At 47.1% G+C, this 23,956-nt stretch overlaps 1 protein-coding gene across 2 annotated transcripts in view; it reads right to left on the bottom strand.

Annotated features, from left to right (window-relative positions):
- Positions 1-366: 366 nt before the first annotated feature.
- LOC125940569 (post-GPI attachment to proteins factor 2-like) overlaps positions 367-23,956 on the bottom strand; it is a 52,155-nt gene continuing 28,565 nt past the window's right edge. The window contains exons 3-4 of one of the 2 annotated variants that reach the window (XM_049656899.1): positions 4,079-4,187; positions 367-566 (exon numbers count right to left, since the gene is read on the bottom strand). In XM_049656899.1, coding sequence (XP_049512856.1) covers positions 418-566; positions 4,079-4,187 — 258 coding nt within the window. In that variant the 3' untranslated portion in view covers positions 367-417. The remainder of the gene's footprint in view (positions 567-4,078; positions 4,188-23,956) is intronic. The other variant, XM_049656900.1, reaches the window with a different exon arrangement.

Genomic DNA, 23,956 nt, shown 5'->3' with positions numbered 1-23,956 from the left:
TCGCCGTTAAACTTTGCACTTGCCGCAGATTACTTCCAGGATACGGCGCACGGGCTATAGGCAAGAGTAGGAGACGCGCGTTCTCGTACTCATTAGCGCGCTTGATCACGTGACCTCCAGCCGTGGACAAGCGGAAAGACCGCGCGCATCAAGCCTTCATCCTCCTACGCGCACCCACACGCATGCTTTACGCCGCGGCCGCAGCGTATGGCAGCCGGGCCGTTCATTCTTACGCACTTGGACTTTATACGAAACATCACGGTGACAGCAACGGCGACGGCGAAATTTCGCCTAGAGTTTCCATATAATTGCTATCGGGATAAAAGAAGAACAGACAAACAGACAGACAGTATGTATTGGTAAAGTCTGCAAATAAACAGTAAACGGTGAGGTCGGTGGGTGAGGAGGCGTGTTTCGTCAGCCGTGTCGGCTGTCTCTGCGCAGAGCCCGCCGCCGCGTCGTGCCCACGATGACCTCTCGGTTCGGAATGTCGTAGACGAACGTCAAGTGGAAGGCCACGTGGCACATGGCGTACACCCACTGGCACACCGGGAACCAAGATTCGGCTGCATTGTGGATTTTTTTTTTTAACGGACGTCATGTACGTGGTTAACGGCTATGGGAAGTGCCATGCCCCCCGTTTAAGGAGCGATGACATATTTTCGAAGTTGTATAAACTATAGCACATGCTTCTTACGTGCAAAGGAACGAGACTTAAACAAGTGTCAAGGTTGGGTACACTTTATATATTTGGATATGATCCTAAAGTTAGTCTTGAAATGCCGGACCTGGCGTGACGTCATGACGCAGAGCAACAGTTGCTGACGTCGAGCAGCAGTTAGCCTACGGAGGATGAGGCTGCTCAAAAATTTAGACAAGAGGGCTGCGTATGTGTCTTCTGGCTGCACTCGAGTGTGGCAGCTATAGCTTCGGCAGAAACAGAGAGAGACAGTGCGCCATGATGTCACAACGCTTTCCCTCCTCATTACCGAAACCGGTTTGTAGAAACAAAAAGCATTATATTAAATTATCTAGGGTGCTATGGCGCCTGTCAGTAGAGAGTAGATAGTTAGCCGTTTGCGGATTACCGGGTTACCGGAGGCGCAAACGTGAGCTGCCGGGTTGGTGCTGCCAACTGGTAGCGCAGTGCTCAACCAGACATTACTGCACTAACTACGTGCATTCTATTGGTGCATTCGTGGCGTAAATTTTCGGCTGAGACTTAATCGTGAGCACGTTGCGTTCTTAAAAGTTTTCACTATCGACAAGAACATTCGTGGAACACGAAAACGTGCCTATAAAGACATTGTGGTTAGACGAAGTGTCACAAGACGTCGCTACCATCATCCGGTAACCCGGTATTACGCAAACGCCACTTTGTATACCGGAATACCGGAGACGCTGAAACGTATTTTACAGAATATCGGGCTACCGCAGCCGCAGACGCGAGCAGCCGAGTTGGGGAAGCCATCTTGCTGATCCGATGTACAATCACACAAAACGCAGCTTTATTCCAGGGATTACCATAATTAACTATGATTGCAAAGCGTCGGCGGTGACTTATCTTTTACCATGAAGTTTCTTTTTTTTTTCTTCTTCGACTTATATACCCACGTAACAAAATAACGCTTCCAACGAATTGTGTTTAAACAATGCGTCCCAAAACGTCGCAACCACCATTGCTATATCCGCATATGTCTCACAGGTAAGCCGGTAATCCACAAATGGCAATACATTTACGGACAACCTAAACTTAAGTTAAGGGTGATAACTATGGTGATAGATCTAGAGCTAGCTGGTTATTCAAAAGTTGGGAAAGAAATTCTAATCTAAATGTTTGCCTTCGTGCTTGTAAAAGTGGTATGCCATTAGCTTGCATTAAATTAGAGGGTGAGTCTAACGCGGAAAACTTGTTATATATAAACCTTACAGCCTTTCTCTGAATACGCTCAAGACTATCAATGTTACGTTTAGTATAAGTATCCCATTTATTTGACTAATACCTCGTTTTACCGAAAGCAACGATGTGACGAACTATATTTATTTCCCGATCTGCATTCCATTGAATTGACGACGCCTCTAATTAACGAAATTCACGATATAACGAAGTTCTTCGCTGCAACTACAATTTCGTTATATTGAGGTTCGACTTACAAGTATAACGTAATATTCCAATTTAAGTGCCATTTCACGCCTAGGATAGTGTTCTTAAAGGCCAGTAGACGATTTTGCAGCGAATAAGATGCTCATGCGACCGCTTTTTTTTTAAACTGGATTTTGCAACGAGGTTATCCCGTACACATACCAGAAGTTTTGTTCTGCAGCTAACATTTTTTTTTTAGAAAAAGGGCCTGTGGCAGTGAGCGCAACTGGAATCATTGGGATTTATTATTTGAAGAGGCGCACATCACTGGCACAGTGCATCAAAATGTATATTACAATTTTTTTTCCGAAATGTGCGACAAAAGGCACACGAGAGGCCTGGCGCTCTCTCTCGGTCGGCGTATGCGTGGCGCTACTTAACTGAACGGACCATGGAAATGAAAAAGAAATAAACGAATCTCTCAAAGAAACGTTGCTATACATTACAATTCGGTTTATATATAGAAAGAACACATTTATGAACATCGGCGGCAAATTTCGCTTACGTGGCAATAAAAATCCACGTATCTTGGCAGTTTGATTACCTTAATAGGCCCAGTGAAACATAAGCGAAATTTGCCTTCGATGTTCCCAAGTGGGTCAAATTCATACTGACACGTATACATGTTTATCTTTCACCGGTGACCGCTTTCCACCGGCTAACAAGTGTTAAACGTTATCGCTCGGCGCAGGACGCGCCTGCATCGGAAGCTTCTCGAACGTTATCGATGCTTCTATCCTTCGTCTGTGGTCACCGACGCTCATGTAATCTGATTGTATGAGCGACGCGAATTGTCTAGAACTTTCTGGAAGACACGCGGGCATCAGGGATTAATCGGGAACCTTCGATGACTCAGGTATAAAAGCCGACGCGTTTCGCCGCTGATCAGACTTTCGACGATCGCCGACTGTGTTCGCCGCTATCGTTGTGCTTTGAGTGTACCTTGCTTTTGTGGGCACAGGTTCGCCCAATAAACAACCAGTTTCGTCGTACACAGTTTTACGACTGTTTTCTTCAGCGTCACTACTGCGTGACAATACGATTCAAGCATTCAAAGTAACCAACTGTCCAGCATACGGCTATAGGGGTCCAAAGAGGTATGTATAGGTGGATATAATTGTTCTTGGAGCTCAATGAAATTGTATTGAATTATATTTTAAAAAGCCTAAGAATCATAGGAAGGTGGTATAGGATCGGGCTCATATTGGTGTCTGACTTCCAACCACTCCGCAAATAAGTAGCCCCTCTAGCGCCAAAACGGCAATTACGCGATGACAGGTTTATATTATCACCTCTGCGCTTGCTTTACGGATGTTACGTGTCAGTTAAAGACAGATTTGCACCCTAAGGAAGCAATAAGGTGCAAATCGGTTTACAGTGTAAGAAGGCACTATAAGGAAAGCGGCAGCCCTAGGGCTTTATACCCGTGTACACGTACAGCGGAGGAGTGTTCATCCAACCCTTTGGTAAAGGTAAAGGGAGAGGCCTTCGTCCTGCAGTGGACATAAATAGATGATGATGATGATGATGATGATGATGATGATGATGATGATGATGGTAAAGCATAGACATGACTTGTCGGTACTAACGTTAAAAGGTGTGCTAATAGTGATTTTCGAGACTACAGATCGAAACGTTCTGATAAAAAAAAATGTCACACGACGTTTTTCGTGTTTCCACTGCAGAATTGGACACTGACCAGTAAGCTTTCCGTGTCACAGAAAAAAAAAACGGGTGCCATAAAAATTGCTTGTCGTTCCCTTCAAGTATGATAGTTATTGACATCGAGACTCTCGTCCGCGGTAAATCGTTACAGGATACAGCTTTAGACGTTTGCTTTCAGCCTTTTTCTCGATGCCATCTTTTCACTGAAAAGAAATAAACTTAAGGCTTCCAACGTGCCGTGACGGACACAGCGCGGTACTGCGGACTCACTTTTTCCAGAGCAGTTGGCACGGTGCTCGTTGACGTACACGAGCATGGCCACAGCCACTGCCCCTGCCAAGGTAACCAGGCACAGCTTGAGGCGTAGCGACCGGCGTGCCTGCGCAGGTTGCCAGACGCGCGTCAGTCCGCATACTATTTTTTCGGTAAGCGATTTTAACGCGGTAGCGTAAGGGCCCCATGTCGCAGAAAATCCGGCTTCGGTGTCGGCGTTGGTGTTGGTGTCGGCGTCGGCGGCGTAGTCCGTTAGAGAAACCTCATCCGAACCACGCAGACCCTCCGCGTGGCGCATTGGCGTTACTGAGCTAATTGAATTTCTCAAAGTAAAATGCATCAGAAAATTCGTAAAGTACAACTTACACACAACTTACAGACTTGATGGCGTCGGATTGTAGTTTGAATATACGAGAAAGCATAATTCTGTTCCGCGGAAACTCAAACACAAACCCATTTTCCAGCTGCTGTTTGAGGGCTGTCTTAGTGGAAGCGGCGCGCCCCACTCGGTTCCTTGCAACCCCATCCAGATGGCGCTCGCCTCCGCGCATCTGCGGCAGCGGCGGCGCCCGCCGTGGCGGGGAAAAAAAAGAACCAGAAAGTTCGCCTTCGTGCATAGCGTTCGCCGCCAGCGTTTCCAGGAAAAAAATTGTTGGAGACATTTATGCGTAAATATAAACCTTTGCTTCCTGTGCGGCTTAGAATACTTCTATAGCATTCCGACTGCAATATTGCCTCTCGGTGTCGTTTTTTCAAACGCAGCGAAATATTGCTACTCTTGCCATACTACACAAGCGCGCAATAGGTTCTATCTATTGCTTGAACAAATATGGACGTTCAACGTCATATTTCCTTGAATTGAAGATACTTGTTTTTCAACATTTAATACAGCTTCATAATTTCGAGCTTGCTTTCATTGAAATTGCGATCATTTCGGCGCATTTATGCAAAAATATGTGAAATGTAGTGCCCACACAACTTGAAGCAGCCATGGTTCAGTCACGAATAACCTTCTATTCTATTCTATTCTATTCTGTATCTGTAATGTGGAAAGTTGGGCGAGTTGGTGACTAATCATCGTACCACGTGGGTGAAGCAGCCCACTGACCTGGACTAAGCGGAGAGACACAAGGACTCTTGGCCTCGGTTCGAAGTTCTGCTTCAAGCCTGCCTTCACGCTACCGGAAAAATGTAGCACTGATCAAATTGATGGCGCGTCGAGGGGCTGAGGAGGAGTGTCCACGCTCAATCACAGAGTGCGTAGATGTGCATTCCAGGACGATGACCTCCGACAGAAAGGAGCAACACGTAAGATCAGCGAGTGTTGTGTGTCCTCGAGTCCCTCCGCTTTGTCCTGGTCAGTGCGCTGCTTCACCCAAACGGTGATTGTCCATTCTGTACGACGGACCTGAGTGACCATCCGACGAACGCTCACCTTGTGTCCCTGCTCGTGCTGGCACATGCGCAGTGACAGGCATGCGCACAGCATGAACATCAGCGACGAGACGACGAAGTGGGTGTAGAGGCGCTCGTGCGCCGGGTACTCCTGGTAGTTGCGGAGTCCGGACACGAGGCTCAGCGACAGCGTCTCGGCCACGTGCAGCGCCAGTCCCGCATGCGTGACCAGCGTGAAGAGCGAGCGCTCCGGGTGCGCCACGAGCACGGAGCGCCGGCCCAGGTAGTGCCAGTGCAGAAAGGCGAGCCCGAGCCGCGGGTTCAGGTCCAGCAACAGCGCCAGGCTCCACACGTGACGCTGCGGCGCCACTCCCGTCACCAGGTCCACCGATGGCAGGAGGTCGTAGACCTGCATCCGAGGAACGGGTTGCGACCGTTCGGTAAATAGCTAATCTCTCCATCCATACTTTATGAATAGATAAAAGAAACATATCAAGAAGTGAATCAATGAAGAGTGATTGGGTTTAACGTCCTAAAACAACACGGTGCGTGAGAAATGCCTGGCGCAGGATCCTAGTCAGCCAGTCTCAATCAATCAAACAATCAATCAATCAATCAACCGATTCATTAATCAGTCAACTGATGTCTAATAGATATGGCGAATTAGTTCTGCGGAATTCCGCACGGTGAAGGAATTGGGTCTGGGAGAGACGCCGTAGAGCCCCCTGTACGGCAACAACCCAGTGTTTGGGGCGTTGAACCACGTTGACCATAACCGGTTCTTCCAACGTCTCATCAATCAATGCCTCATCATTCAAGGTCACTGATCAATGTCGATCGATGTCCCCTTGATTGGGTTACGCTCCCCAAAGCGACATTATATGTCTTTGCGAGTTGAACTAGTGGGGGGGCAATCTATATAAATCAATCGCACACGGATATGACAAGAATATCGGAGCGCTTACTACGCAAGAGTTCGTGCTCGCCGTGGCACCCCAGAGCAGGATGGGCGTGGCGAAGCTCAGCAGGAGGCCGAAGAAACGCAGGCCGAAGGACAGGTACACAATGCTGTGCATCCGGAAACGCAGCATGACGTCGTCCATGGGAATGCCCACCGCTTCCATCGTCCAATGACGGGGTTCTTCGTCCAAGGTCGTTGGAGTGAGGGGGGCGACGCGTCTCTGCTCGTAGCGGTAGTCTACAGCAGAAAGGTCGCGGTTGCACACGACCTTCGAATCTTCATGCCACGCGCGCTCGAGAAATTGCGCGCCTAGTGCTGAGACGCTACTGGCATTCGAGATTGCCGGTGAAATCCCACAGAGCGTGCCGGGGATCTTGGAGACCTTGCATGCCGGCTTCGAAGTTTCAGCCGCAATAAATGGAAGCTGCCACCAGTGAAAGACATTATTCATCTTACCTTTTCGGAAATAAGAGTGAAATAAGAGTGTGAGTTATAGGCCGATTTAAACCCTTATGCACCCTTATGGGTGTTAATTAGTTTACAGTGAGTGCATCTGGAACAAAGTCACTTCCCCTGGAAGTTTGCGCGGGGTAAGATTGCACCGCGCCCTTTCGTATGACTGTGTGTCATTGTGCTTCGTTATGTAACTAGTTATGCGCACATGGTGATTTATTTATTTATTTATTTATTTATTTATTTATTTATTTATTTATTTATTTATTTATTTATTTATTTATTTATTTAATACCTTCAAGGCCCGAAGGCGTTACAGAGTGGGGAACAATTATACGCAGTGAATAATATTTTAACAATAAACACAATGAAACAAGAACGAAATAATGCAGCTGCCAAGAGTATAAATAAAATTAAACTGTAGCTTTAAATGCAGTTACATCGGTCAGTTGGCCAATAGATGTGGGCAGGTGGTTTTAGTACGTCACCACGTCCGTCATTGGTGTCGCTAGCTTGCTAATCGGGTGCTCTTGCTCTCACGTGTCAATTTACTCTCTGCAGTAAATACAACGAGAGCCAAAAGACTGCGCGACAGGGCGCCCAGCTCCCAACTGCACGTTACCGCAGGGGGCACGGAGTTCGCGTTGGCCCGCGGCTTTTATTGGGTTGCAGGCTAGGAATGCTATTGCTGTAACACACTAGCTCACGCGCCACAGCGTCTACACCTTCGAACGACACAAAGCAAGCTTCACTGAACACGACCTCCCAACTGCAGCCAGTTTTGTCCCACTGGCACTGTAGAATAATAGGTGGCGTCTAAATCCACGTAAAAAAAAAATCGCAGTTTCACCTGAAAGGCGAAGCATCAATTCCGATAGCAAATTTGTAGAGAGCTATACGGAGTAATGATAGTAGCTTTATCAGCTGTATAAACTTGGACATGCAGCAGCACCGGCAACACGCAGAACTGTTGTCGACGCCGTCGGCGTTTTGCCCGCGTTCGCACAAAATGTGTGCGGCGTTGGTGACTGTTGCCGGAGCCTCTGATATAAATAGGCACTTGCTGCCGCAGCTAAACGTCGCCTCCCTTCCACCCCCCCACCCCCCACCCCACGGCCTTTCGCGCGTCGGAAGAAAGCGCGTTTGCTCTACATATATGGTGATTGTAAAGGAGGAAAGAGACGCCTACTTCTGCAGCCCTTAAGGGAGCACGGCGCAGAACGCGCGTTTGTTCTCCGCCTTGGATTCACTCCCAGTGAAAGCGCGCGTCCCTCGCGCCCTTTCACTCGCACATACAGCGTTCGGCGCGCGGTGACGATTTCATCTCCATTGACGTCATACGGAACCTCACGGCGACGACGACGGCGATGCTGGATTTTCTGCGACACGGGGCCCTTAACGATGTCGCGTTAAAATGGTGGCGCTCTCGGGATTAAAAGTGCTGATCTCAAAGGCTATGCTTTGGTTGGTTGCATGCGGCGGAAGCAACTGCGCGAGCCAGAAACACGTCAAAGACACTAGGTTTTGCACAGCCTCTATTGGGTTCAGCATATCTGACTTCAAATAAACTACGGCACCATTGCATAAGCCTACTTTTCAGGCGTAAGACTGATTTTCATTGTCAGCTATAGCGCGAGTTCTCCCTTTTATCAGTTCTGACAGATAATTTCTTATTTTTAAGCGAAGCTTTATAGGCTCACAAGCTTCGGCGGTGGTGGTGGTGGTCGTGTCACGCTGAAAAGTGAGTCAATTCTGGCGATAGTGCCGAAAGGGTCCAAGCTCAACGGCACATACCCCTGTTGGTTCGGGGACCTGTAACACGCACTTGAACTACCCTTGTCACACGTGGGACCCAAAGAGACAGAATCATCAGCCCTTCCCCTGTCGAGAAAATGGGGGTAAGCGAAGCTTGTCGTCCGATTCTAGCGTGAGGGCTTCCCAAGCCCAGGCGAAACGTCAGCCAAGAGCCGCGGACCCCCAGTTACGGCATCGCGATGTTGAGCTCAAACGTCAGCGAAGAACCGCCGACCCTGAGTTTAGGGCAAGCGAAGCGGAACGCCTGCGACAGTGTCGTCTTGCCACAGGCTTCGCTTACCCCCATTTTCTCGACATGGCAATTGGGCTGGTGATTTTTTTTTTTTCTTTCGCTAGCGAGAGCGGCGTTTTAGGGGCTATATAGCAGACAGAAGGAGCACGACTAAATGGGGGAAGCAGGCTAATAATGCTAATCCCATTAACATTTTCTTCACTCTAACTTATTCCGCTAGATGTCGTCAATATAGTTAACAATCATTGTTGAAACCAGCGCGAGCAGTGTAGAGCACTCGTGACCGCTAACTCCTTATTAACTCCGACGCTGAAATGGAAATGGGGACCTTTTGCCTCGATTAGGGCAACAACATGCGGGTTGCGTTGAACCTGTAAAAGAAGAGTAAGAATGAAACTGGACACAGCTACACTATATTATGTTCTAGTCTAGTATATAGCGTCTAGGTTCTAGCCTGCCTAACCTATATAGTACATATAGTAAAGTTGAAGCTGGCGATGGGCTATGTATGTAGTCGGTAAGTGCCATGCCTCTGAAACAAGATCAAGACTAGGGGGGAGAACTTTCTGAGCAAAATTAAATGGCGGTATACGTCCATCTTTATGCTGTTAGGTCTTATTCGTTATGCGTCGTTATGCTAATGATCAATACGCATGTTGGAGTACTGACACACTTCCGAAGGTGTAGAAATCAAGTACTCCTCTCACTCTATAACATGATGACACTTGGCAAGTATACGATGGACGGCGAAACTTCCGAGGTTTTAATTTTATACTAAGGTCGGTCCCGAAATTTCGGACCTGGCGTCAACGACGTCATTGTGACATCATGGCACAACGCAAGGTTTGCGGACGTGGTGCAGCATATAAGAGTGGGTACGATTAGATTCCTCAGCGAAACAAGAGTGCGGCGCGCGTTTCTTGTGGCTGCACTCACGTGAGGCGCAGCTGTAGCCAAAGCCGGAACGGAGCGAGCCAGTGTATCACGACGTCATGACTACTCCACCCCCTGAATGCCTTAACCGCAACTGCTTCGTAGAAACATGCAGTACGGAGAATCATTTAAGGTGCTCTTAGATTACCAACATGTTTCTAGGATTTATATGACTTGGATTTTCATTATACCGCATAAATGACAAGTCGGATATGTCATGTCAGCGCTGCGTTAACCCTCTGAGTCACTGTCTCCATTTGGAGGCCTAACTTTTGAGTGTTACGGCTAGTGACGACCAGATGAAAACCTTGAACATAGCGCTTAACGTCACCGTGTGCTAAACAAAACAATGTCCTAAGTTAGTGTAAAGAGAAAGACAGATCAGTGGTATTTTAAGAGTTACACTACAATGTTTGACGAGAAGTTTGGCGTGTTCCTCTTAATGCCTGCTGTTTATGTCGTACTATTTCTTGCGTCAGAAGGTCTTCAGCTTACTAATACGCAGCGAATTAACTTGTAACAGGTATTTCAGTTCTTTTCATAATAATTGAAGATTGTGAACAAGGCATCCGTGCGGGTCTAGAAACGTCATCTTGTTTTGACTATGATCAGGGACTTGCTTCTTGACTAGTTAATTTTACCTGACCACATGGTATTCCGTCAATCCCTCGGCTACTTCTTTTCATGACATAACGGATCATCTAAAGGAGTTCACTATCAGTAATCAAGTATTTCTTGTAATCAATAAATCTATTTATTTATTTATTTATTTATTTATTTATTTATTTATTTATTTATTTATTTATTTATTTATTTATTTATTTATTTATTTATTTATTTATTTATTTCAGTACCACGGACACTTGGTGGTTGCTGAAAAAAAAGCCACCATCAGGCTTGGCAGCGTCTGCACCTTGAACGTATTATCGCGTTGTACTGTATTATCGCGCGCGCAAACGCGCGCGATAATACAGTACATGAGCTAAATAGCATACAGAAGTCAGGCGTCTTAATTGAAAAGATTATAATTCAGCTAATAATGCCTGAAACACCAAGTCTGTGTGCAGGAAACGCTTGCACATGGAAACATGTTTACATAAGTACGCGAACAACAAATTCAATTCCACATCATTTCGCAATGCAATTAATTTTAGAAAAAGAAAAAAAAACAAAAGAAACCAAAGAAAGAATGACGCAATAGCTAGGATTATTACAGAACAGCACATGAAAAGAGCAAGTGTATTATACATGGAGCTCTGAACAGGCGCGGATCCAGGGGGGATGTCCGGATGTCCTGACCCCCCCCCCCCCCCCTCAGATTTCTGCATGGCCCCCTCGCTGACAGGGGGATGACCCTGTCGCAAAAAATATGGCCACTAGCATTCTTCAAAAGTATTTTTCGCGAGTACCAGTGGTAGCAGCCATGTAGAAGTAAAGCTAGCTCGCTCACAAGCTTAGTTGTATTCCGTAGGGGTGTGGTGTCCCGAAGTTGCCGTAGTTATTTTTTCTCATGAACACCTTGGACCTCCTGGGACTGGCCGTGCCCTACTCGTCCCGTCGGTGGCGTCGAATGAACGAGGGGACGTCCCTTTTGCCAAGCACGCCGATGTGCCCGCGAGCGCCTTCGCGCCTGATTAACCTAGTTCCCCCTCGGGGTGTCATCGGTTGCCTCATTGACTGTCATCGGTTCCGCGACCAACCTGCTTAATGAAAGAGATCTCTCGCTGAAGTGTTCACATATAAATAATAACAGCTAAACTAAGAACTACGCATAGGCAACTTTTTTTAACTGTAGTTAAACTTTTTTTAACTGATCACAGTTACACGTTGACAATATCCAGCACGAGCACAGTCCCGTTCGTACGCTACAAGTTTTTCATTGTAACTTCGCAGTTTTATTGTCGTACATTAAGCATAGGAGGCTCAAACCCGCCTGATCCGTTTGGCTGAGTGGGCGTTCTCGCGGAGCGGGGCGAAGCCTCGAGCCATGTCTGCGAAGTGGGGGAGCGTGACGTCAGCAGCCAACGCCAGCGCGCGGGCCTAGGATGGCGTCGCGTGGTTAGAGAAACGGGAGCAGATGCGCTCCTTGTGTAAAAGGATGACGTCGAGTGGGAAACAAAACATGAAGACGCTGGCTCGCGCTCTCGGCTAACACGCCACATCGTTGTTCTTGTAGGTGGCGTCGTGAGTCTTCATACGCGGTGATTATCATGTAAACACCCAGCGTAGTGGTTGCCGCGTTGGAGCGGGGCGTTACGCCCGTATTCAAGAACGCTCCTCTAGTCAACACAACACCTCGACTCAAGAGGAAAGATAGCACCGCCATCCCTCCAAAGAAGTGGTCACTGAGCATCATGATCATGCACGGGAATTCTTTAGAATTGTCGCGTCTTTATCAGCCGAGAGGCGGCGCTGTGCTTAACAAGGAGGAGTGGACGAAGAGCTTCGAGTCGAGGGCTGTTTGAGAATAGGCTCCGTACAGTCGAGTTTGCGGCTGCTCTGGCGCCATCTGGCGCAGCGACGCAACAGTGTTGGGAAGTGGGCGCCGCAGCTCGGCCGGCTCGATGAGTATTCTTTCCCGCGCGCTACGTTTCATCTCGGCCACGGTTGAAGCCGCTTTGCTTTGTTCACCAGCCTCCTTATTTTTTTTTTATACGTCTTGCGACGGTGCAATGGCATGCGCTTCATCGGCAAGCGTAGGAGGTGAAAAAAAAAAGAAAAAAGGGGCAAGTGGAACCGGCGATACTGCTGCGTAAAGGGCTGTCACAACCACGAAGGCCAGCCCGGGATAAAGTTGTACAGGTTTCCTGGCAAGTCTTATGAGATCGAACGGCGAAAGAAATGGATCGCAGCTGTGAGGAGAGTAAAGTAAGTCAGCTTCTTTGATATTTGTGAGAAGGTTTTGTTCTGGAAAGCGTGCTACACATGCGCGTTTCACAGCTCGTTGTGCGACGCCAGCGGCCATGGCCAGCTGCTGAACATTTAAAAGAAATTTGTCACGACTTTGCTGATTTGACGACTGCTTGCCGTTGTCTTAGCATTCGGTATGATCAGCATAGCACTGGCATGTGCGATGAGCAATATTTTATGCCAAGGAAACCTATTTTGTGCTGGCGAGCACTAATTCGACGATCCTCGTTTCGGCCGCTGGCGCTTGAGAGGCGCGGTTTCACATGGAGCGATTTTTCTTGTGATATACATTTGCGATGTATCATTGTAAAAGCAAAGCGCTTATGCAAGGAAAGGAATTCGCAAGCAAAATCGTATCTTGTGAAAGGGGCCTAATGAGCCTCGATCATTGTACATGATGAAAAACGAGCATTCGCGTCATGTAAATTAAGATCGCCTAGTTAATAAATCGTTTATCAGCGCAGCAGGTGGCTCCGACTGAGTCCCAAACGAGTCAACGAGGATAGCATGGTCACAACCACACGATCCAACAATCCGAATCGTTTAGCTCACTCGACATGACTGTGCTGACGACAGCCTACGAGTGAGCGTGTAGCTGCACGCGGTCCAGATCGAGCTGTATGACAATCTAATGTAACAGTGTGGCAGGGGCATCAAATGATAGGCCGCGGCGTACAACGCGCCGGAGCGAAATGAGGCATGCATTGCCAACAGTGAGGCGTCGATTAAAAATTGGTCAACCACAACGTTTTCAGAGTGCCAGTTTAGTGACTTCAATTTTAGTATAACAGTAAGCTTTACTCACGTGAAGGATGACGTCGTATACTTGCTTTCCCTGTTGCGAACGGCACTTCGCGTGAACGTCCACGCCGTCCACTTCTTTCACACAAGCAACATGCGAAGCAGCGTAGAGCTTGTCTCCGCTGGTTAACGCTGCACCATGAAAATAATCGTCTATTCCTTTAATAGGCCTGAGCCCCGCAAAAACTATTTGTGCCATCACAGAGGGCCACGCTTGTACTTTCACGTACACACACGCACAAAAAAAGAAGGCGGATCGCGGATATACGTGCGGCTTTCGGAGGCGTGTATACGTAGTTCCGAAATCTCGCTGTCTTCCCCCCTTCCCAGTTTCGCGCCGCCCGCCACATGCGACGCTGAGCATCGCGCCGCCGCTGCTGCGCAGCAGCGCCGCCTGTTGACTGTACGGAGCCTATAGGGGAGTTAGTGCTCCAAACAAACGAAGGTGTATCAGCCGAACATGAAGAATCTTCTTAAGGAAATCAAGGTGTCCCAACAGAACTCCAAAAACAGACGCGTGCTTACGCATTTATAACGAACCTGCAACAGATCATCCCAAATTTTATTTTAAGAAACAATGCAGGGTAGATATACCGGGTGTTCAAAATTAAGCTTTATGGTTTTCTTAAAATTAGGCACTGGGAGGCACGTGTAGACCATCTGCGCAAATAAGTTATGTGGCCAGGGGCACACAAAGGAATCTCGATTGTCGCAAGGGATTGTGGGGTACGGCGTACTCTGCTACAACTTCCGGTTCGAGACCACGACGCCGTCTATGCCGCCGTCACTTCATGCCCATGCTTCACGCGCTTTGTCTTTTATATACTGTGGAACTTTGGTGAAATATCACGATATAACCACCGCTGGGCAGTTCCAAAACGTAGGTGTGAGCTATCGCTCCTTCGTACTTATGTTGGCGCCCTTAAGCCCAAACCGCATGAGCGATATTGTGCGCGACGAGCGACGGCTTCGGGCGACGAAACGGGCCGTCACGCGAACAGATCGCTTGTTCTTGTCGCTAGACCGCTCGGTTCTGTAAATCTAGAATTCGTCGCTCGGAAGTGCTATGACCGACTAGCCAATAGCGCGAAGTCGGAACTGGATATACACCAGTCAAGTACTACCGATTGTCGGACGGAACGAGCAAACGACTAGATTTTGATACGTGTAAGGATAATAACGTAGTGCAAGAGCTTTAGAAATATTAATGCTACTCTTTAGACTAAAACATATCAGCTTAAATTAATAAAGCACGCGTAACGCCAGTTTCGGCGAGTATTTGCTGCCTTCATACCGGCAACACCGGGGAGACGTCGCTCGAAGTCGTCGCTCATCTCGTCGCTCGCATGCGGTACGACTTGTAGGCGACGAGTGAACGCGACAGCCATCTCCATCGCGTCGCTTGTCGCTAGACTCGTGTATTTTTATGTGGCAGGCATTTCATGCCCTAACGTGTTTGTGTCGCGCCAAATAGTCATAACGTTTATCAAGCGCAAACGTTTGTCGAGCGGATATAAACGTTCGTTAACTTAGAAGTAGTTTTTAATAAGTGATAAGTCAACCTAACAAGTGGCTGTTGGTAACGCTTCCCATAACAAACGGTACAGTCGATCGCTTCGTCCGCTGTTTTGTCTGCAGCGGTGCCCAGCGCGCGCCATGTCATCGGCTGCTGTGCCTTCGCAGTCTCCCGTTTTTTGTCAAGAGACGCATGTCGTGTATAACTGCAGAGAGAAAGCACTGATTTAAGTATCTCAAAAGTGCACGAATTATTTTGACGTTACCTCTCCTCCCTCTTTCGTGCAGCCTCAGTTGCCTTTTCGTTGTACCGGAATGAAGACGGTACATAATCAATGTGCGGAGGATCCTTGCTGGGTGCACCTGTGTGTATTTACGTGATTCTTAAAAAGGGGGTATTTGAACTAGAACGTTGGCAGACGAAGTTATTCGCCAAAACACTTGCCTGTGGCGAAATGATCTTCACATATTCTGGCTCCTACGTTCGGTACCCACAGCTGACCGTTCACGGCCGCTCGTTTGACGGCAACTGCCCATGTACGTTTGTGCGCTTCATTCCATAGAAAACGAAACACTTTTTTTTTCGTTCACGGAAGAGTTCGCGTACCCTAATGCCGAGCAGCCAACCATAATCACGTTGATGAAGCGTGTTTTCGCGAACAGCGGGAAATCGCACTGTAGTAACTGCTGGCAAGGCTGAACGAAGAAGCAGAAGCGCTAACCCGCGAACCGGAAGTCGCTAGCAGCGGACATCGTCATTTTGCTATCCACCTAAATCGCTGTTAGCAGCCGAATTAACTAAAATTGAATAATTAACTTTTTATTGACTGCAGTAAGTGTGTGTGTTTGTATTCAAAAGTTAGAGGCCGTCGTGTTTCTACACAGTTTTACTTGGAATAATTTTTCTAGCATGTCTGTGCTCCGAGATATCTAACTCCAAATTTTAATTGTCGTTCGCATGATTATGCATGCCACCTGCAAGAGAGTGAGGATCGGTGCAAAGCTCCTCCCAGATGTGACGCGGCTGTTGCGTGCGACGTTTAGTCTGACAACGGGGCGGAGGCATTGGCAAAGATAACTGTCCTCCTTCCCCTCACGGCTGGTGAAATGAAAAAAATCGAGGAGCCCGTAAGCGCTGTCGTAACACGCGACTGCGCAGCCTGAAAAGATGGCGGCAGCTGCCATGCCGAGATAATGGTGCGAGCGGAGAAGCCGGAGGGCAGTGCGTGCGCGTAATGGTGACTAGATGACCGGGCATGATCCTTGCCTGGGCTACGCAAATAAAGTGACTGCTGATTTTTAAGTATTCTAAGTTTTATTGAAATCAAGAGCAACAGCTGCACCATCAAAAGCAGAAACCTTTTAGCTATGCTAACGAATATTTCATACTGCCGCTTTAAGTTTGGTGTTGTCATGCACAAATCTCATGACAACACTTCACCCATCAAGATGTCAATGCCCTAAAAATGTTCAAAATGCCTCCCTTCCACAGCAACACAAAGCATAAACCGCTCTCGCGTCGACTCGATAACTCTGCGCAGTACGACAATTGAAATTTGGAGTCGGAGATCTCGGAGCACGGACACGCTAGAATAATTCTTCCGGCTGATACTGTGTAGAAACACAACTGCCTCTAAGTTTTCAATACAAACATACCCACTTACTACAGTCTACAAAAAATAATTGTTCAATTTTAGTTAATTGGGCTGCTCACAGTGATAATTATCACCTCACTTTGTGCCCACCTGGCCACATAACTTATTTGCACAGGTGGTCTTCGCATGCCTCCCAGTGCCTAATTTTAAGAAAACCATAAAGCTTAGTTTTGAACACCCTGTATTATCAGGCACAGCCGCCAAGCACATGGCTGTATTGGGTAACGTCCCTTTCCTATAAGCTCGGAGAAACCGATACCTGGCTTCGCTACAGGTCTTCTTCCTCTTTCTGGGGTTTCACGTGCCAAAACCAGTTCTGATTATGAGGCACGCCATAGTGGAAGGCTCCGGATTAATTTTGACCACCTGGGACCACTACAACGCAAGCACACGGGCGTTTTTGCATTTCGCCTCCATCGAAATGCGGCCGCCGCGACCGGGATTCGATCCCGCGATCTCGTGCTCAGCAGCGCAACGCCTTAACTGACTGAGCCACCACGGCGGCCTACAGGTGTTGCGCTAACCGTATAAAACGCGGGTTCATCGTGAGCAGAAACGGTGAATTTCGGTAAATAAGAAAGGCTACTATCATCATCATCATCATCATCATCATCATTGACAGAAGCTGACCCCCCCCCCCCCCCCCCTCAGGAAAAACCTGGATCCGCCCCTGGCTCTGAATTATTGAGTAGCACATGAAATTGGTATTTTATTAATTGAACGCCGTAGTTTTTTCGCGTTCTAGGCAGCCTCTGGAGTTCATGCCTCTCAATGTATAGCTAGCTATGCTCAGAACTGGCTTAGTATGAGACAATTTAGTAAAAATTGTATATTATTATTATTTTTCACAGCCATGACTGACCACTGCCCTGATGTAACCTAAACATTCACGCTAGAGTTGTTTTTTTTTTGTTTTGTTTTTTGAGACGTTTGCACAGTGTTGCCAGAAAAAAATGTATACGTGTGGAAGCCTACACAACACTCAGTCATAATTACTGACAGAAGGAGCTAACAGTACCTCGACAAGGCTATCGATCCACAAAGGCGATTCCTGTAGCGTTATCCATCGTAATAAACCCCAAATCTCCGCGCCAGAGTACGCAGATCGCACATATATACACCGCTATTTATGAAGGAGATAACCGAGCCCAGAGACTCGATGGTGTTTCATGACGTTTGCGCAACAGATAAGCTTATCACTTTCACTCACTCGTCCCTAAGCTACAGTTATCACTATAGCACTGCTACAAGCTCGCTGAATTGTTTGCCACGCCACTCCAGTACCGTACTTTTGGTCGTTATATCACCGAGTTAGATTATGCAAGCTCGTAAGCAGTGCACGCCGCGAGACTGCACTATCGCTGATGTCGATAAGTGATGCCTGACCAGCCGCAGCCGAGATAAGATCATTCTTTGTCAAAAATGGCATTCGCGGTTTGTATCAGTGGTTTCAGTGGTTTCAGTATCAGCCGATTTCAGTGGTTTCTCTAGGGCGGAACTCCATAGAATTCCTTACAAAAATTACAAAAGAAAACTCAGGCTCTATAAATAAAAAAAAAGTATGGCAGTTCGGACAGCGACGGCTAATGATGGTTAGTACATGGATTTACACGAACCTTAAGCTTCCGGCTTCAAACGGCTTTCTGACTTCGCAAGCTTATAATTTTCAACAAAATATAACGATACGAATGCAACGATATTCGCTATAATCATACATGAGTGCAGTCTTTGAGTTTAGAAAGATAGGATCACTTCGAAATTGAAGCCATAAACGTCGGCTAAAGCGCAATAAAGCCAAACAAAAGAACATCTGAAGTGCACAAGCGCGAAGATGAGACAAATCCTTATACTAACTATCGTTCCCGTGGTAGCTAACCAGTCGCAGCGGCAGCGTTTCCTCGAGTAACGCTAATAGGAAACTCTATAGTGAATTCATTTGCTATACTACAGCTGCGCAAAACCACAGAGCACGCAGTAGACGATGATGGGCCTTCAAGACATGGTACAAACCCACAATGGATGATCGGCCAAGAACCGTGTTGATGTCAACTGCAGGAACGAATGATGAACTGGATACGGTAAAACTGGGAAGAAACGACTGGTGTCCATTCGAGAGGTCAGACCAGATCAATCACTGACAAGAAAAAAAATAAGGTTTGTCTACCTTGGAATATTAAAAGGAAACTTAAAATTACATTGCGATAACAAGGAAAACAGGGCTCCCGCTCAGTGTTTTGTGATGATGATGATGATTATTGTTGTTTATTGGCGCAAGGGCCAGGTGTGGCCAAAGAGCGCCAGGACGATGGTAATGGCTTGTTAGTGGTATATGAATAGTCAATTATATGAAGGTTAGATGTGGCATGGCTGTAAAGGGGCCTAAAAGCAGTCGCTGTAAAGTGCGTAAAATCTATACGTAATAAGATTATGGCAATGACTAATGATGTGTACTATAGACATGAACAATGCATTGCGAAAGAATGATATGACTTCCAAAATATTGCAGATGCAAGAATAAGCCAGAAGCACAAGTGCCTAAACAGAGCCCTTGAGACACAAGGGCCTGGAGGCATGTGCTATAAAAAACAATCACAGCAACATCCTCTGGAGAGAGGATGCGCTACGAACTTGTTGGGCTAATAACATGTAGCACAACATCATTCAGGAATGCGAGGACTGCTTTGGTGTTAAAGAGCGGTTCTTTACCGAGAAACATAGCGGGATGTAGAGGGACATAATAGCGATATGCTAGAGGAAAGTGTTTCTTTCTTTCTCTTTCGGCTTCCCGACACTCCAGGAGGACGTGGAGGACGGTGAGCCTCTCGCCACATCTACCACAGGTTGGAGGGTCATTACCACTCAATAGAAAATTGTGGGTGCCGTACGTGTGTCCTATTCTTAGACGACAGAATAGGACATCAGTTCGTCGTGTTTTAGTTTTACAGGGCCAGAAACCTAACTGTGGCTTAATCAAGTGGAGCTTATTAGTTGTTTCAGCGTCCCACAGACGCTGCCAGTGGCCTCGCAGTTTCCTTCGCAAAAAAGGCTTCAGATCTGTGGAGGAAATAGCAGCGGCAGGATTAATAGCTTGCGATGTAGTTGATGTGGCCAACTGGTCTGCTAGCACATTGCCCTCGATGCCTCTATGGCCAGGCACCCAGCATATTATTATATGTCTACGAGATTGGTAAATGTTACACAAGAGTGAGTAAAGCTCAATAAAAACAGGATTTTTATGCTTTTGTAAAGAGGTTAGCGCTTTTACAAGACTTAACGAGTCTGTGAATATTATTGCTTTTTCTAGTTTTAATTTCTTTATATGTTTCACCGCAGACAGTACTGCGTATGCTTCTGCTGTGAATATACTTGTTAGGGGGTTCAATACATCAGATTTAGAAAAAGAGGGGCCAACAGCCGCGTAAGATACGCCAGCATGGGACTTAGATGCGTCGGTGTAGAACTCCGAGCACGAGTACTTCAATTGAAGTTCGCGGAAATGCATTGCAATTTCGAGCTCAGGAGCGTACTTTGTGACCTCTACAAAGGATAAATCACAATCTATCACCTGCCACTCCCAGGGCGGTGACAGCTTAGCAGGAGGCATTAGGCGATGTTCTACAAGTGGGACATCCAGCTCCTCGCTAAGTTCTCTTACACGCAGTGAGAAAGGCCGCCTCATAGAGGGTCGATTATAGAAAAGCGTTGCACACTTCAAATCATTTACGGTTACAGAACAAGGATGTTCTCGATTGGAGTGCACTTTGAGAAAATAGGTGAAGCTGATGTATGTTCTCTGGAGGTGGAGTGACCACTCATTGGATTCTACGTATAAGCTTTCAACGGGGCTTGTTCTGAATGCGCCAGTGGCCAGGCGGATACCTAGATGGTGGACAGGATCTAACATTTTTAGTGCGCTCGGGGCAGCAGAGTGATATACCACGGCACCATAATCCAATCGTGACCTAATGAGGCTCTTGTGAAGATTCATTAAACACTTCCTGTCACTGCCCCAGGATGTGTGAGATAAAATTTTCAGTAAGTTCATTGTTTTTAGGCATTTCGTCTTGAGGTGTTTTATGTGGTGGATGAAAGTAAGCTTAGAGTCAAGTATGATGCCTAAAAACTTGTGTTCTTTGTTCATAGGTATTTGTTGTCCATACATTTCGATGGTGGGATCTGCAACGAGACCTTTCTTTCTGGTGAAAAGAACACAAGAGCTTTTGTGGGGGTTTACTTTGAACCCGTTTTCGTCTGCCCACTTAGACACTTTGTTTAACCCCTGCTGTACCTGTCTCTCGCACACTGCAAGGTTACAGGACTTGAAGCCTATTTGTATATCGTCCACGTAGATGGAATAAAAAATAGCTGGTGGCAACGAAGCACGAAGCGTGTTCATTTTGACGATAAAGAGCGTGCAACTGAGCACGCCTCCCTGGGGTACACCAGTTTCCTGTACGAATGGACGCGACAGTGCATTGCCTATTTTAACCCGAAATGTGCGGTTGTGTAGGTAGCTTTCAATAATGTTTAACATATTGCCGCGAATGCCAATTGCCGACAGATCGCGCAAGATTCCATAACGCCAGGTTGTATCATACGCCTTTTCCATATCTAGAAACACGGATAAGAAATATTGTTTATGTATGAAGGCATCACGAATGTTTGCTTCGATGCGCACGAGATGGTCGGTTGTAGACCGTCCTTCTCTGAAGCCGCATTGATATGGATCAAGAATTTTGTTTGACTCAAGGAAGTGTAAAAGGCGACGGTTTATCATTTTTTCAAAAAGTTTGCAAATACAACTTGTGAGGGCTATTGGGCGGTAACTTCGTTACTAATGTGGGGTCTTTACCTTGTTTCAAAATCGGGACGACAAGGGATTCTTTCCATGCAATAGGTAGGTACCCGGCAGCCCATATAGCATTAAAGAGTGCGAGTAGCGTTATTTGAGTATCGCTGTGGATGTGTTTAATCATATCGTACATGATCCTGTCAGGTCCAGGTGCAGAGCTCCGACATGTATTCAAGGAGGCTCTCAACTCGGCGATGTTAAAAGGCGTGTTATAGGGTTCGTTCTGTCTGCATTTACGATCGATAGCCTTGTGTTCTGCGATTTGTTTGTGCTTTAGGAACGCCTCGGAATAATTATTTGAACTAGATATGCACTCGAAGTGTTCGCCAAGAGCGTCAGCTTGGTCTTCCAAGCTGTTCGCTTCGTCGTTCACTAGCGGCAAAGGATGGATTTCTTTTCCCTTTAACCTCTTTAGCCCGTGCCATACTTTTGCCTCTTGAGTGTATGAGTTTATACCAGAGAGAAACCTCTCCCAGCTTGCCCTCTTAGCCTGTCTTCGCGTCCTTCTTCCCTGGGATTTAACATGTTTAAACTCGATTAGATTTTCAGTCGTAGGACATTCACGTAGTTTCCCCCAAGCTTTATTTTGCCGCCTTCGTGCCTGTCTGCAGTCGTCATTCCACCAGGGGACCCGTCTTTTGAATGAAGTACTCGTTTGAGGAATGAACTTCTCAGCGGCGTCAATGATAAAAGCAGTAAAATATGATACGGCGTGATCTATACTAAAATTATTTATAAAATCTCGTGATAAGTACGTGGATTCCCTAAAGCATTCCCAGTCAGCTGAGGCTAGTTTCCAGCGTGGGACATGCGGAAGGGAGTCATGTTCGGTTACTAAGTTTAGGGTTACTGGAAAATGATCACTTCCGTATGGGTTTTTAATTACATGCCATTCTAAATCAGGGAAAAGTGAGGCAGAGCCAATCGACAGGTCTATTGATGAATAAGAACTATGATGGATATTGTAATATGTTGGTTCATTCTTATTGAAGAGGCACGCACCGGAGTTAACAAGGAAGTTCTCAATGAATCGACCTCTCGCGTCGCATCGCGAGTCTCCCCAAAGAGTGTGATGAGCATTAAAATCACCAGTGATAATGTATGGCTCTGGGAGCTGGTCGATGAGGCTGTAAAATTCCGTTTTACTGAGGTGATGGTTGGGTGGTATGTAAATGGAGCAAATGGTTATAAGCTTGTTGAATAAAATTGCTCGCACAGATACAGCCTCGAGAGGCGTGTGTAGGGCAAACTGTTGGCAAGCAACAGACTTACTTACAACGATGGCTACACCTCCGGACGAGGCAGAAGCGTTGTCACGATCTTTACGGAAAATGGCATATTGCTTCAGAAAGTTGGACTGTGTAGGCTTTAGGTGTGTTTCTTGGACACACAGCACCTTCGGATTATATTTATGTATGAGTTCTGTGATGTCGTCGAGGTTACGAAGTAATCCTCTGACGTTCCACTGTAGTATCTGTGTGTTCATGTTGCAGACAATGTTTGTGCTGTGTGTCTCGTGTGAAAACACTAACTTAACTTACAGAGCCCTTGTCGGGCCCTGTGATGCGGGCTTTTTCTTTTTTGGAGCGGTCGAGAGATTCTCGCCGCTCCTTTGGCGCTGGCTGCGCCGTCTGGCTGGAAGATGTGTCCATCGGCTCTTGTGGAGCGCTGGACACCCGCTCTTGAGAGCGGTTTGTTCGCAATGAAGGCCTCGTCTCGAGGGACAAAACCTTGGAGGCCACCAGCCCGGAGGTGGATGGCCCCTTCTGCTGGGGTGGCGGAGCAGCGCCTGCTGCAGTCGCCGAGGGGGCAGATGGCTTCACCGCCGGCTCACTACGCGTGGGCCGGACAGCAGCCGGAAGCCGCTGCGACGCTGCCCCCTGACGCGTCACATCGGCAAAGCTGGTTTTAGACAGGTAGGTCACCCGCCTTCGTGCCTCTTTGAAAGTTATGTTTTCTTTTACCTTAATTGTCACTATTTCCTTTTCTTTTTTCCAGGATGGGCACGACCGCGAGTATGCGGCGTGCTCCCCATCACAGTTAACACAATGTAGAGAACTTTCACAAGACTCAGAGGAGTGTTCGTGGGCACTGCATTTCGCACAAGTTTGGCGGCCTCGGCAGTTCTGCGAACTATGGCCGAACCTCTGGCATTTGAAACATCGAAGGGGATTTGGCACATATGGCCTAACACGAAGCTTGATGTACCCGGCCTCGATGGACTCGGGCAGGACACTTGAGTTGAAAGTAAGTATTAGATGCTTGGTCAGGAGTTCTTTCCCATCTCGCCTCATTTTAATCCGTTTAACATTGATGACATTCTGATCACTGAAACCCTCAAGGAGTTCAGCCT

Source organism: Dermacentor silvarum, chromosome 10, assembly GCF_013339745.2.
Source record: "Dermacentor silvarum isolate Dsil-2018 chromosome 10, BIME_Dsil_1.4, whole genome shotgun sequence".
Taxonomy (NCBI): Eukaryota; Metazoa; Arthropoda; class Arachnida; order Ixodida; family Ixodidae; genus Dermacentor; species Dermacentor silvarum.
The sequence above is the reverse complement of the archived record's forward strand: the minus strand, read 5'-3'. Positions and strand labels throughout refer to the sequence as shown.